This window comes from Musa acuminata, chromosome BXJ2-2, assembly GCF_036884655.1.
Source record: "Musa acuminata AAA Group cultivar baxijiao chromosome BXJ2-2, Cavendish_Baxijiao_AAA, whole genome shotgun sequence".
NCBI lineage: Eukaryota > Viridiplantae > Streptophyta > Magnoliopsida > Zingiberales > Musaceae > Musa > Musa acuminata.
The window spans coordinates 19,731,193-19,743,817 of record NC_088339.1 but is presented as its reverse complement, the minus strand read 5'-3'; the positions used below and the strand labels follow the sequence as shown (position 1 = coordinate 19,743,817).

The following is a 12,625-nucleotide window of genomic DNA, read 5'->3' as shown; positions in this document are numbered from 1 at the left end:
TAATGGAAGAAGGCTTGTAAGGATCCTGCGATGTTCGATGGGAGGCAAGAGAGGGTGGAGTTATATAAGGCCCTGAGGAGAGAGAAGCTTCCCTGAAGCAAGAGGCTGTCATGGTTGCTCGCTGATGGCCAACCATGTGTTGGAGAGATGGGACTCCGAAGAGCTTTCGCTGGTGGCCGACCATAAAATATGTTGGGGAGTCTTTTGACTTTTTATTCCTGTGCTATCTATCACCATCGAAATGAATGATTCATTTTCGACAATCTTAAAGCAATAGATGTGAAATGCAGGTAGTTGAATAAATTGAAGAGAGGATATTTACATGATCAATTTTATTTTTAAGGTTTAGATTTATTCTAAATATAATCGTTAATTAAAATAACACATTTACTTAATGAGTTTAGATTTGAAGGATTATTAAATTCGAAAAAACGTTACCAACTTAGCCATTTCAAGAGGTTATGATTTTGAGAATTTAGTATCGAGATAACACTTAATGAGTTTCGATTTTGAGGATGACTAAATTCGAAGAAAAAACTGAGTTTGATCGGATCAACTTTAACATGGGATCGACCATATAAATAGTCAAAATCCTATCAGATTATCTTTGTTGCAATGACAGAGTTGTGAATCTTGCTAGTTTCAATATCATCATAATTTCTTGAGAGTTTTATCTCAGAAAAAGAAAATGATGAGATATATCAGATCAGGAAGGTGACTTGCTGAGGAGACATCAATTGGGAATATGAACAAAGAGTCCACCCTGCAGTGATGCACATGATAAAAAGATTGTTGATATCTAAGACTACATCAAGCTCATTCTTGATTAATGTTTCCTCTATTTCTAATAATTATGGTTCCTAGAATTATTTGGGATGCTTCTTCATCTGTGAAGATACAGCTCGATGGTTGGTATCACTCTGCTCTCAGAGAGGTGCTTGCCAAGCGTTTGTGATGAGCTCTTCTTTCTGAAGTAGATCAGATCACAGATCATAACACAGCAGCAGTCATGGAGGTAGAACTGATAGCTCTCACAGTTGGAAACATATGGAGGAGAAGACAAACTAGGCAGCAGAGAAGAGAATGAAGAGGTGAACATGGTTGAAGAAGGGGGAGTCGAAAGGTGGATGATGTGCAATACAAGCACAAATGAGATATGTCATCTGATTTAGAAGCCGATTACGTCATACTGTAAGAATGTATGCATCAATTAATGTATACAGTCAATATCAAAAGAATTCCAAGTATTCATATTTCATTCAGAAGAACTACTGGAATGAGGAATTGATGACACATTTTGGCAGCAATTCTCACTAAAATCCGAAAATGATGCACAGGAGAGGAGATGGCAAAACTTCACCATACTCAGCATCTCTCCAGAACACAACATTAATGGAATCGATGCAAAAAGAGTTTTATCTTATTACTAACTAACAAAAAGGCTGAGATCGACACGAAGATAAGATAGATCACGGTACGATGCAGCTTCAGTTACTGAAACTCCAGCAAAATTTGCATTTTTGTAGATGAATTATATGCAGCTTGAGTCCCTCCCATGTATGAATCGCCTTGTCCAGTCCGATATCACCAATGCCCTCGTGCGCCAACTGACTTGCTTGCTGGACATGGATTTAAACAAGAAGTGAACAAGATCCTAATCAAGGATTATGTTGTAATTTATGTTGTGCCAATGCATGCAGTAAAGAGGCAGATTGCACTGCACTCATTGCATTGAAAGAAGAACAAACAAATACTTCATAGCATAAATGAAAGCCACTGCCTACACAAAATAAGTTCCGAAAAGGAAGAAATACAAGGCGTATATACCTCGCATATACTGAGTACCAAAGCCATTGGCTGCTATGTCCTATAGAGATCCAATCTCCTGGGAGTTGTGCAGCTGTTTGCTCTCCACCCAAGGGGGCAAATTGACCGAGATGCTTATACCTTTAAAAGAAGGACAAACTAGATCAGAAAAGCTTTGAAATAGATAGAAAAGATGCATGGGGTTGATGAAGTTCCACATGTAATTCATGAGTAATGGTTTTTAGTCAAAAGGTTCTCGCAAAACAGATGAAGAAGCTTCTTATTGAAGACCACCAAAATTTCAGAACTCAAGCTTGCCTAGTCTATTACTTACATTCTCTTTCAGGGGTAATTTATGGTTAGATGTGGAGATAAAATATTTTCCCTGTTTATTCAGAAGTTTCAAATTCCTGTCAAGAATTTGGAACTCCATGTTGGCAAGAGTCTCATGCTCTGAGACATCTTTTATTTGTAAACACATATTTTAATGAATAAAATTCTAGCCAAAATTGTTTAAAGCAGCTAAGAAATGCTGGCAAGACAAAGACAGATGGAGAAAATGGAAAAGGTGGTACCTAAAGGGACGAAAGCGATGCCGACCTAGTTCTCTTATCCGTAGTGGACCTTCAGGTTTCTTTTCGCAATGCTTCATTCTATTGAAACAACTGGCAAGATAGTTTCCTTGTTGTGCAGCAACCTGATTTGATAATTAAATGTGATTATTACATTATCTAAACCAGGTGACCAATCTTTCAAAAGAAAGGACTACCTGAGCTGTTGCAGGAAGATTTTTGACCTCGGAATCGACATCAGCAAGAGCATTTTTGAACTCTTCTATGTCGAGTTCTACAGATTCCTTCCCAACATCACCTTTTGAAGCTTTTATCAGATCAACAATGTTGCTCATTTGGTTGCTCTTTAGATAGAGTTCAACTTGAGGATACCGTATGCAGATATCTTCCAAAGCATCATTGATTTCTTTCACAGTTAAAGTTCCTGAGTTGTCTTTGTCTGCAAATTTGAAGATTTCCAAGATATCTTCCTGGAAGATGTTAACATGAAGTACATAGATGACTTGCAATAAGAGGATTTAATGAAAAAGGAAAAAAAAAGGATGTCATACATACATATATTGCTTGCAATACATATGATATTATGCATTCTAAAATGAAGAGTAATAAAGGTAAAGATAAGGGAAACAAAAGCTGCAACTGGAGAGAGAGAGAGTTCATGTGTTACCCAAAATGATGCTTCTCACAAGGTAAACAAGTCATGAGATCGATAAAAAAAGAGCATGTACCATGACTTTTCTTTGACTCATTGTGGCACAGTCACCGATAGCATATACACCATCACATTCACGGACTCTCAGCCATTCATCCGTAGCTAATGCACGCCTATTACCCTGTGGATAGAAGGAAAAGATTTTTCAAGACAGCATGAATTAGTACATCCAAACAAAAATTTATAAGACAGTTATGATCTCAAGATAGAAGAAATTAACCTGACCAATTTGTTTCATGAAATCCAATATGATGGGACGGGCTCCAACACCAGCTGACCAAACAGCCATTCCGTATGATACAGAAGTCTCAACATGCAATTTGTCCTCCATAGTTATTATATTATCAGATACCTTCACAACCCTATATCCCGTTCTCAGTTCAATACCATCCCTTCGAAACTTCTCTTCTGCAAATTTGCCGATCCTTTTATCAAACCTGTGGATGATGTCACAATGCAACTCATGTCACAGTAGCAGACAAGTATAAAATGCAAAAAAAGTGATTTGTGAAGTTGGATCAACTTAGCACAATTAGAGCTACACTTGTTAAAAGACCTGTGAGATGTTCTACATCAGATGTGCCTAGTTGCTAAAATTTGACAGCAGCAACGAAGTTTCATTTAGCAAACAGATGTGAGCTGAAGGTTCTACAATTGTGCAGACTACTCAGTGCTTGTAAACTTAAAAAGTAACTATATGATTAGAGATAATTCACACTAAGTTCTGTGTTACATGGTCAAGATGTGCCCTCCATGTTCAATAACTGATATCTTCACTAGGTTGCAAACAGTTGGGTACAACTTAGCCAAATCTTCAGAGATGAAGTCATGCAGCTCTGCTGCGAATTCAACACCAGTTGGACCACCACCAACAATAACAAAATGGAGAGTTCTCTTCCTCTCTTCTTCATCAAGATCTGGAAGAATGGCTCTTTCAAAACTGTCTATGACACTTTTGCGTATCTTCTGAGCATCCTCTACTTCCTGCAAAAAGGTAGTGCTCCTAAAAGTAAATCAGAAACAATGAACAATTTAACTATTGAATGCACAATCATCTAACAATCTGTAGTCTGTACCGGACATTCATCAAACGGAAGCCAGACTATTTTTGCCATGCAAGAGCTATAATCTTGTGTTCTAATAAACTAGCATACCCAACATAATTGCACGTAGAAATCAATTGATTATGGAAATTACCTTCAAGAAATGACAATGCTGAACCACACCAGAGGTGTTGAAGGTATTTACCCTTGCTCCAACTGCTATCACTAAGTAGTCATAATCAACAAGGAATTCGCCGTTCCCCTCCAAATTTGTTCCTATATTAGTCCGGCAGTGGACCTTTTTGTTGTCTGGATCGATCTTGAAGCACTCAGCTTCCCAGAACTTGATTTCTCCACCTTTCTGAAAAATCAATCATCAACAAGAGGCTGGTATTCAATATGCTGGTGACAACAATGAAGATAACTTTGGAACAAAACAAAGGGAAATCATTAACCTAAAAAACAATATATCACATATGAGATGCTGAAAAATTAAAATATATCAAAATAATTCTCTAAATTAGAAAAACAGTGACATATACCCATCTGGGACAAATCCAAACCTTTCATGAAAAGTTTAAATGATTTAAACTAGTCCTTATATGCAATACATTATTTTTATTTTAACCCCAAAAATAGTGTACCATGTATTGGAAAATATTTTTTTCATAAATTTTTACCTCTGTGTATGGACATATTTAGAAGCTCAAATATTAAAAAACATTGCAGCAAAAATAAAAAATAGAAAATTAGGAAATGACACATTATTTTGATGTTGAATAATTCAGAAAAAAATCAAAAAATGTCTAAAATAGAAATGATATTATCAAAGTCCATCTTAGTGCCTTCTAAGTTTTACAAAAGATTTCATATTATTTTTTATCAATCCTCCTATGTGTTAAAAACATTGTTTTTTTTCTATCATAATCCATTCACGTCATCAGTTTCCAGAATATTATGATGACAGGGCTTATATTGTACTTAAATATAGTCCTATAAAATCTGCCATGGTTTTTTATGATATGTGAGGTTTCTATATGGATGATACTCCCCTCCAAATAGAGGGTTCTTCAAATCAAGGATTATAGTTATCGTCAATTTTGGTACAGGTATATCGGGCGATATAATGATTAGAACTACTCAATATCATTGAAGAAAGTGATAACAACAAGCTATATGCTTCGACAACAGTACTTGGTCGAACCATATCAGTCAATACATGTCGGTCCAATTGGTATTTAAATCCTAGATTCAAATAATTAGTGCCACAAATGCACCATTAGGTACCTAATAAAAGAAGTACATTTTTGACATAAAGGCTATCAGAACCATCCAGAATAGCAGGGTCACTCCAGCATAAAAATAGAGAAGACAAAGAATTCATCCCGACACATCTTGTGCATACCTTTCTTATGATCTTGCGTATTGGTTCAACAATGCTGCGTGGTTCGACCGTCCCACATGTGACGCTCGGCAGCAAAGGGGTGAATGCAAAATAGTTCCGAGGTGATATCACTTGCACATCATACAAGGAGCTATCGACATTCCTCACGAAGGTTGTGCCAGCCCAACCAGTACCAAGCACAACCACCTTCTTCTTGGGAGCTGTTTGAGATGGTTCTGCAGCAGGATCTGTTCTTGCATCAGCATATGCCACAAGACCTCCACCGCTGCAATTTACAGAGTTTTAGAGTACAAAGAGATGGTCTAACAACTAAAACTTCCAAGCACATCTCAGTTCGTACGAGAACGCATAAGATAAGCTGCAGTAGCTCCATTTTCGAGTTCATCAAGCGGATAGAACAGTGACTCAAACCGAATCCTTGGCTTTCTAATCGTACAACTTAGGGATTGAAGACGCAATCGAGACTAGAACCACCTCGTCTTTCCCCCAAAACAGTAGCATTTCTTTAAGCAGATTACACGATTATTTTCGCATTAGACACGAACAAGATGCCATCTTTCTTGGTCCTACGGATCAAGAAAGAAGCAAATCGAAAGCCAAGACCAGAAAGATCCTGGCTTTTCGGAATAGATTGGCCGAGTTGGATCAAGAAACAGTAGGAGAGCTTAAAACGGACTGGGGAAAGGAAGGGACCTGGCGGCGAAGATGAGGACGAGCTTGGAGAAGGCGGGGCTGCGGCGGAAGGCGCCGTCGAGGAAGAAGGTGGCGGAGCGCATCCTCCAGCGCTGGAGCAATCGATCGAGAGAGAGAGACCGAGAGGAAGATCCGAGAGATGTGGAGAGTGCGAAGTGCTCCCCGTCGAAGAGCGCAGGTTTTAGCTCGTCAATCTCCCTTCTTATTTGCGAAATAAAACACGTGGCTACTACTGTTACGTATTATATGGTAAATAATTATTATATATATATATATATATGTAAATATATTCTGACAATTTAAATTGATGGAATGCAACAGTAATCCACAAAGCTTTAAAAGGAGCACTATCCATGTGATGATAAATGTGTAGGTTATGCATGTCGGGAGCCATCTTCGTCTCCACGTATGTCATTCATTTATCTCTAGCATAGACATCAACTTATAATTCAAGCAAAACCGTGACGTGCATACGGCAGTGCCGGAGATCAAGCGTGCGGCGAATGCAGGATGAGGACCACAAGGGAGGAGAGCGGCTTGATGTTCACGCTGGGGCTCGAGAGTGTGAGCTGGGTCAGATTGGAACATTCGTAGATGGAATGGAAGAGAACGGAGGAGTTGGCGGCGCCAATGTAACTCCGGAGGCGCCGGCCGCGGCTAACGAAGGTGGCCACGAGGGACCGAGCTCCTCGACGCCGCAGGAGGCGGCATACCCGAGCCAGCACTTGATGTCGGTGTCGTAGCAGCGGCTGCGGCCTCGTCGCTGAACTATGTGATGAGCGGGGAGAAGTCGAGGGCGGCGGGGTGGGGCCAGCGGTGGCGCCAGAAGCCGCGCCACCGGGAGGAGAGGCGCGGGCGGGGCGCCGGTGGCCGAGTCAGATTGACTGAGTCACCGCTGGAACTTTATGGATGACATGGATTTCTCACACACATAATATTAGATCTCCACCTTTTACATTCCATCAGTGCGATCAAGTAGAATCCAGTTAGTAACTCTATTTTTCTTCGTAAAAATGAGAGATTTTAGAATCTACAAGTAAGTTTTATGATCCATAGAAGCCCTGACAAAAGCTAGTGAGACAAATATCATCACCATGATTCGATCTCGTGTAATTAGTGAGCCAATTAGTAACTCTATTTTCTTCATAAAATAGAGATATACTTTAATATTCTAAACATTGCTATGGTGAGCCCAAAAAAACCTTTATTTCTTCCGCTCAAATTATATAATAGACAACTTCCTAATCATTATGATACCTCCTTAGGGACAAAATTATAATATTCACTTAGTATAACGAAGAAGATTTCTGCACAGGTAAAAGAGTAACATGCTTCTTTATACTGAATATGAAATCATGGGAAGAGTGAAATAGCATTACATACATCTCATTTTTTCCAACACATGAACCATTTGCTTACATTTATTATTCTTATGTTCACAACTGTCTGTAGTGAGTACAACATGCTATGAAATTGTTGTTCTATACAATGCTCTTGTGCACTGCAAAGCAGGAAACAAGAAATACAAAGAGCCTTGTTAACTTGAATTACATAGAGCATCAGTGTTTATGACATGGTAGATGTCTTGAGTTAGCTTTCAGGCACTGGCAGCGTATCAACTAGCTCTAGCGCACCACTAACATCATATCAAAGTTCAATTTCTCTTTTTTTTCTTGTACCACCATCTTCTCCGTGATTTCTCGCCTTCTGGTTTCCCAAGCTTCAGAAGTGATGCCTTTGCATCACGCAGACGGACCTTGTATTCCTTCTTCCAAGCTTCATAGCGGATCGTCAAGTTCCGAAGCTCTTCGATAGATTTTGCAACGGATCCCGACTGGCCAGAGTTCACCTCACTAAGGACACACGCTTCATCCTCGAACACCTGTTTCTGCTGCTCAAACTCCTTTGTTAAGTGATGAACAACATTATTTCTGCCATCTGCGACTGTTGACTCAGCAACATGATGTTTAATTGGTGTTTCTTCAGGCGTTTGTGCTTCAGCAGACATAGCACCCTCAAATTTTAGAGGTTGCTTAACTGTGTCACCAGCAGCAATGCTGTTCTGTGCCGCAGCTAGATTCACCTGCATGTGCAACTGATTAGAAAGAAGAAGATTGTATTTGAATTGCAGCAGTATGCTACAAATTATATAAATTCCATAATGTGCATTCGGTGGATGGATAAGTTCCAACAGGGTAGTAATACCTCAAGTTCAATTTGTTTTCCAAAAAAAAAAATCCCTACTATCAGTCCCTTTCATTCAAAAGGTACAGAATCAAGAGTATATTATCAGAAAACACACATGTCTAATTTACCAATTCAGAAGGAAAATAGTACACCCTCAACAATAACAACAGTTCCTTGACATTCTAACTGAAAATCACAATACGATGACATAGTGATTTTAACCTAGATGATGATCCAATGTCTGATAACATGTTGATCTAATTCGACGGTTGTATAATGCATAACACTGAGCATCACATTTTAGCTGTCTGACAAACTACAATGAAAAGACAACCACTCATTGTACTGCTGCGAGTAATACTCATTCACTCATCACTTAGCAACATAAAAATTTAGAATCTTCGAGGACATCACTATATTAAAAGCTATTTCCTTTATAAGTAACGAAGTATACTCACCTTCAGAGTGTCTATTTGTGTCTGATACATCTCCTCCATGGACTTCAGTTTTACCTCAAACAGTGACCACTTTTTCTCACACTGTTGAACTTGCTTCAATAATGCAACATTTTCCTCCTCTTTTTGTCGCAGTTCTGCCTTTGTCTTTAAAACCAGATTCTCAAGGTCATCCACCCTCGAAGGGTGCAGCTTCTGGCCATCTTCTTTTGAAGCCTGCCACACATGTTCACAAATAATTTTCAGAGCTCCCATGGTGTTATTGTTTGTAGGCAAAAATGGCACAAGAAATTTTGATGAAAATGAAATATCTAGATCAACATGCTAGCTAAACAAGAACTAAGTTGAACAGACCCATACTTAAAGTGAGGCTAAGGCTTCATGCCATAGTAAGATTGCACCTTTGCAATGTACATTGACCTTCCCTACCAGGTTGTCAGGAGTCTCATGTGCTTGGCTACCATTTAAACATGCTCAAAATAGATGTAAGAAAAATTGAACATCTGTTAGTATTTTTGTTCCTTTTGTACATTTTGGATCGTAATGTTGTAAAAGTTATTATTTTCTTGAATAACTAAACTTGACATGTCATGTTTTGCTATATACCATCTGTGAAATACATTGTAGCCATGTCCACATTGCATGTATTAGCTACCTTTTGTAATGTGCCATATTGGTGCATGGTAATCATGTCGTGCCAGTTCTTGATGCTAATATCCGAACTTCACACCAATATCCTCATTATGATCACTTTAAACTAATAAAACTATGTGTATGCTAAGTTCTCTTATTAATTGCGGAAGTTTACTTGATCAGCACTTTGTCCCATATCTAAACAGTCTTTGAACATAAAACTTCCAACTCTAATTATTTCTTAAACTCAACTATTTTTCAAAAAACCTACAATGAAAAAGCAAGAAACAACGTGCAGATGTTTTTGTTAAAATAATATGCAATTAGTACCAATAACCAACAAACAATAACATGAAAGCATATACATCTTTCTTTATCATTAAGAAGAAAATTAAACATATTTTGGTGCAAAGCCACAGTATTCAACGAACTTTACTGATCATGGGGAAGTTTATGCACATATTACCGGGATAAGCAAATTATAAAAAATATTAAATTTTGGAAAAGAATAATCATCTTTTGTTTCTTTTCAAAAAAGAAGTTGACTAAATATCAGAATTGCATTACCTCCTCTTCAACAAAACCATTGCGAGTGTCGTATCCAAGCTTCTCATCCACCGGACCTGCCATGGAGGACTGCGAAACAATGGACTTTCCAGGCACTTCTTCATAGTTCACTAACTCTTCGGCCTCAAGATGATTCACCTTTTCTGATCTATCTTTTACAGAGCTGCCATTACTGAATTCCCTCCGTTCCAGCCTTGCCTTATCTTTTGCCGTATCAGGACCACTCGATGAGCATTCTGCCGTGCTCCCACCCTTGAATGCCATGGGCAGCGAGTTCCTCGATGACGGCGGGCGTCGTCTCAATGTGGGCCGGACGGGCAATGCTGGTAGGGCGTCCTTTGGCTTCTCATCCCTCAATCTGATCGCAATCAGCATCTCCTCCATCATGCTACGAGCGCCAGTTGGAGCCGCCAACAAGGTAGAAGACATGATGATGATGATGATGCGGAAATGCAAACCTTAAGTGGAAAGACGAAACAAAACCCTAACTTTCACAACCAAAGCACCATTTCCTTCAAATCGAACTCCAAAAACTCTCACGCAGACCGATGAAACACAACCGGCGGCTTTTAACGAGACGTGGAGGCCTCCTACCAACTCGATTCCTCAACCCAAACCAATCAAACGGGAAGAGAATCTCTCAACCAAGCACCATGAACCGAATCCCCTATCTCTACCTCCATAAATGCTCCCAAATAGGAAAATTTAGTGCGTTACCACACAGAAAATCCAGCAAACTGACATCAAATTGCAGCTTTTCGTTACTTTACTAAATTACAAGCGAAAAAAACCAGGAAATAGTCGAAAAATAGGCTTTTTGACTCTCGACCAGCGTCCTTTCACGAAAAGAGACAAAAGCGATAAGAAAAGAGAGATCTAAATCCGGAAGGGAAGCGCTACCAATCCTCAAACAAACGCCTTTCAGAGAGATACCGAAGCGAGCTCGTTATCCCATTCCCCGCTAAGGGCGCATCCTCGAGAGAAACGGACAGTTAATATCTTATGTTTTGCAAATAACCCCTCAACTGACACGTATTTTTATGTTGCACTTTATTTGAGTTGACTTCAATCTTTTTGTGCTTTATGTGTAAAAGAACAATATGTAAGGATTTAATTAATAACTATAATAAATTAGAAAAATATTCCACAAATTAATATATATATATATATATATATATATAAGTCTCAATAGAAAAGGATTTTGATAGTTGATCCCAAAATAGTTAAAATCTTACAATCTTTTGCGTTGGATTATGTTATACATAATTTTTTATGCATGTTGAATGGCCAAAAGGATGTAGGAAGGATTTTTTTTTTCTTACACTTAATATATCAAAAATGTTTGAGATAAACCTCATTATTTCTCCTAAACGAAATTTCTTTTAGAATTCTAAAACCTAGTTTAAGTAACTTAACAAGACAGTGGGAAAAAAAAGGTTAAAATTGTCCAAATGCACGATTAATTTTGCCAAAAGAGAGATTAATTTCATGATATGATTCATATTGACCTTAATCTAACCATTAGGCAAAAATATTTGGTGATTAGAAAAAGAGTTGGGTGCTTAAGCAACCATCTCACAGAAAACATATTAGTATGTTGCTAATGCAATTATATCATCCCTTCCCTGATCCCAAAGTATTCTACCTCGGTCCACATTCTTAACATTCATAATTGCACTCATTTACATCTAATTTGCAGTAAAAGCACATATCAATATGCTTGTTTCTCGGGCATGTCGGTCCTTGTCATTTTAATTGCAATCCATACTTATTATTATCGATAGAATTAAAATAAATAATAAATAATTTTAAAATTAAAATATATAAATTTACTAATAAAATGATATATATATATATATATTATTTTTGACATTTGTATATAATTATAAAATCTAATCAAAGAAAAATGATATGTTTAAAATGTATACACATAAAATGTTTACGAGTTATCGTTCACATATGCACTAATATAAGCTTGCACGTACTCATTTTCCTATCCAATCATCCGAGTGAGGTATTAATATCTTTACCTATAAAATAAGGCCTATAGTGAGTAATGACTCAGTAAGTATAAGCTTTTATATTTTTATCTAGGTGAGCATGTATCATGTCATATATACAATATATTTTAAAATTATCAGCATAAGATAAATAATGGTAAACATCACTTTTTTAGCAAACATGACCCTACGACATATCATATGAATAATAAGAAAGTAGAATTTTACGTCATAACAAGTACGTGCATAGTACGTCGTAATATAATCATGCACTCTCATATGTATACATGTAAGAATTTTTTATCATATCTTATATCTTCATATATGTATACATATAAGATTTTTTTTATCATAATTTATATATTTTTATACTTACAAAATATATATATTTATTTAGCTCATGCTTACCTCAAGACAATCATATCATTTGAAATATGCTTTCTAAAATATATTATAAATATGATAATTTATACGATGAAACAAACTTATACTTACTTGATTTAACTCAAAATATAGATGTCAATAAAATGTAACATTTAGTAATGAACAAGT

The 12,625-nt window shown here is 37.4% G+C and overlaps 2 protein-coding genes across 2 annotated transcripts; both read right to left on the bottom strand.

Moving 5' to 3' along the window:
* Positions 1-1,447: 1,447 nt before the first annotated feature.
* On the bottom strand, positions 1,448-6,362 carry LOC135604917 (external alternative NAD(P)H-ubiquinone oxidoreductase B3, mitochondrial-like). Its single transcript, XM_065094568.1, has 10 exons — positions 6,232-6,362; positions 5,539-5,803; positions 4,288-4,494; positions 3,824-4,074; positions 3,311-3,527; positions 3,107-3,211; positions 2,576-2,848; positions 2,382-2,503; positions 1,828-1,947; positions 1,448-1,619 (listed from the first exon to the last, which is right to left on the bottom strand). The coding sequence occupies exons 1-10, from the start codon at positions 6,312-6,314 to the stop codon at positions 1,532-1,534; spliced, it is 1,731 nt and encodes a 576-aa protein (XP_064950640.1). The 5' UTR covers positions 6,315-6,362; the 3' UTR covers positions 1,448-1,531.
* Positions 6,363-7,596: 1,234 nt separating this feature from the next.
* LOC135605242 (myosin-2-like) lies at positions 7,597-11,057 on the bottom strand. Its single transcript, XM_065095106.1, has 3 exons — positions 10,074-11,057; positions 8,877-9,089; positions 7,597-8,314 (listed from the first exon to the last, which is right to left on the bottom strand). The coding sequence occupies exons 1-3, from the start codon at positions 10,500-10,502 to the stop codon at positions 7,886-7,888; spliced, it is 1,071 nt and encodes a 356-aa protein (XP_064951178.1). The 5' UTR covers positions 10,503-11,057; the 3' UTR covers positions 7,597-7,885.
* Positions 11,058-12,625: the final 1,568 nt, after the last annotated feature.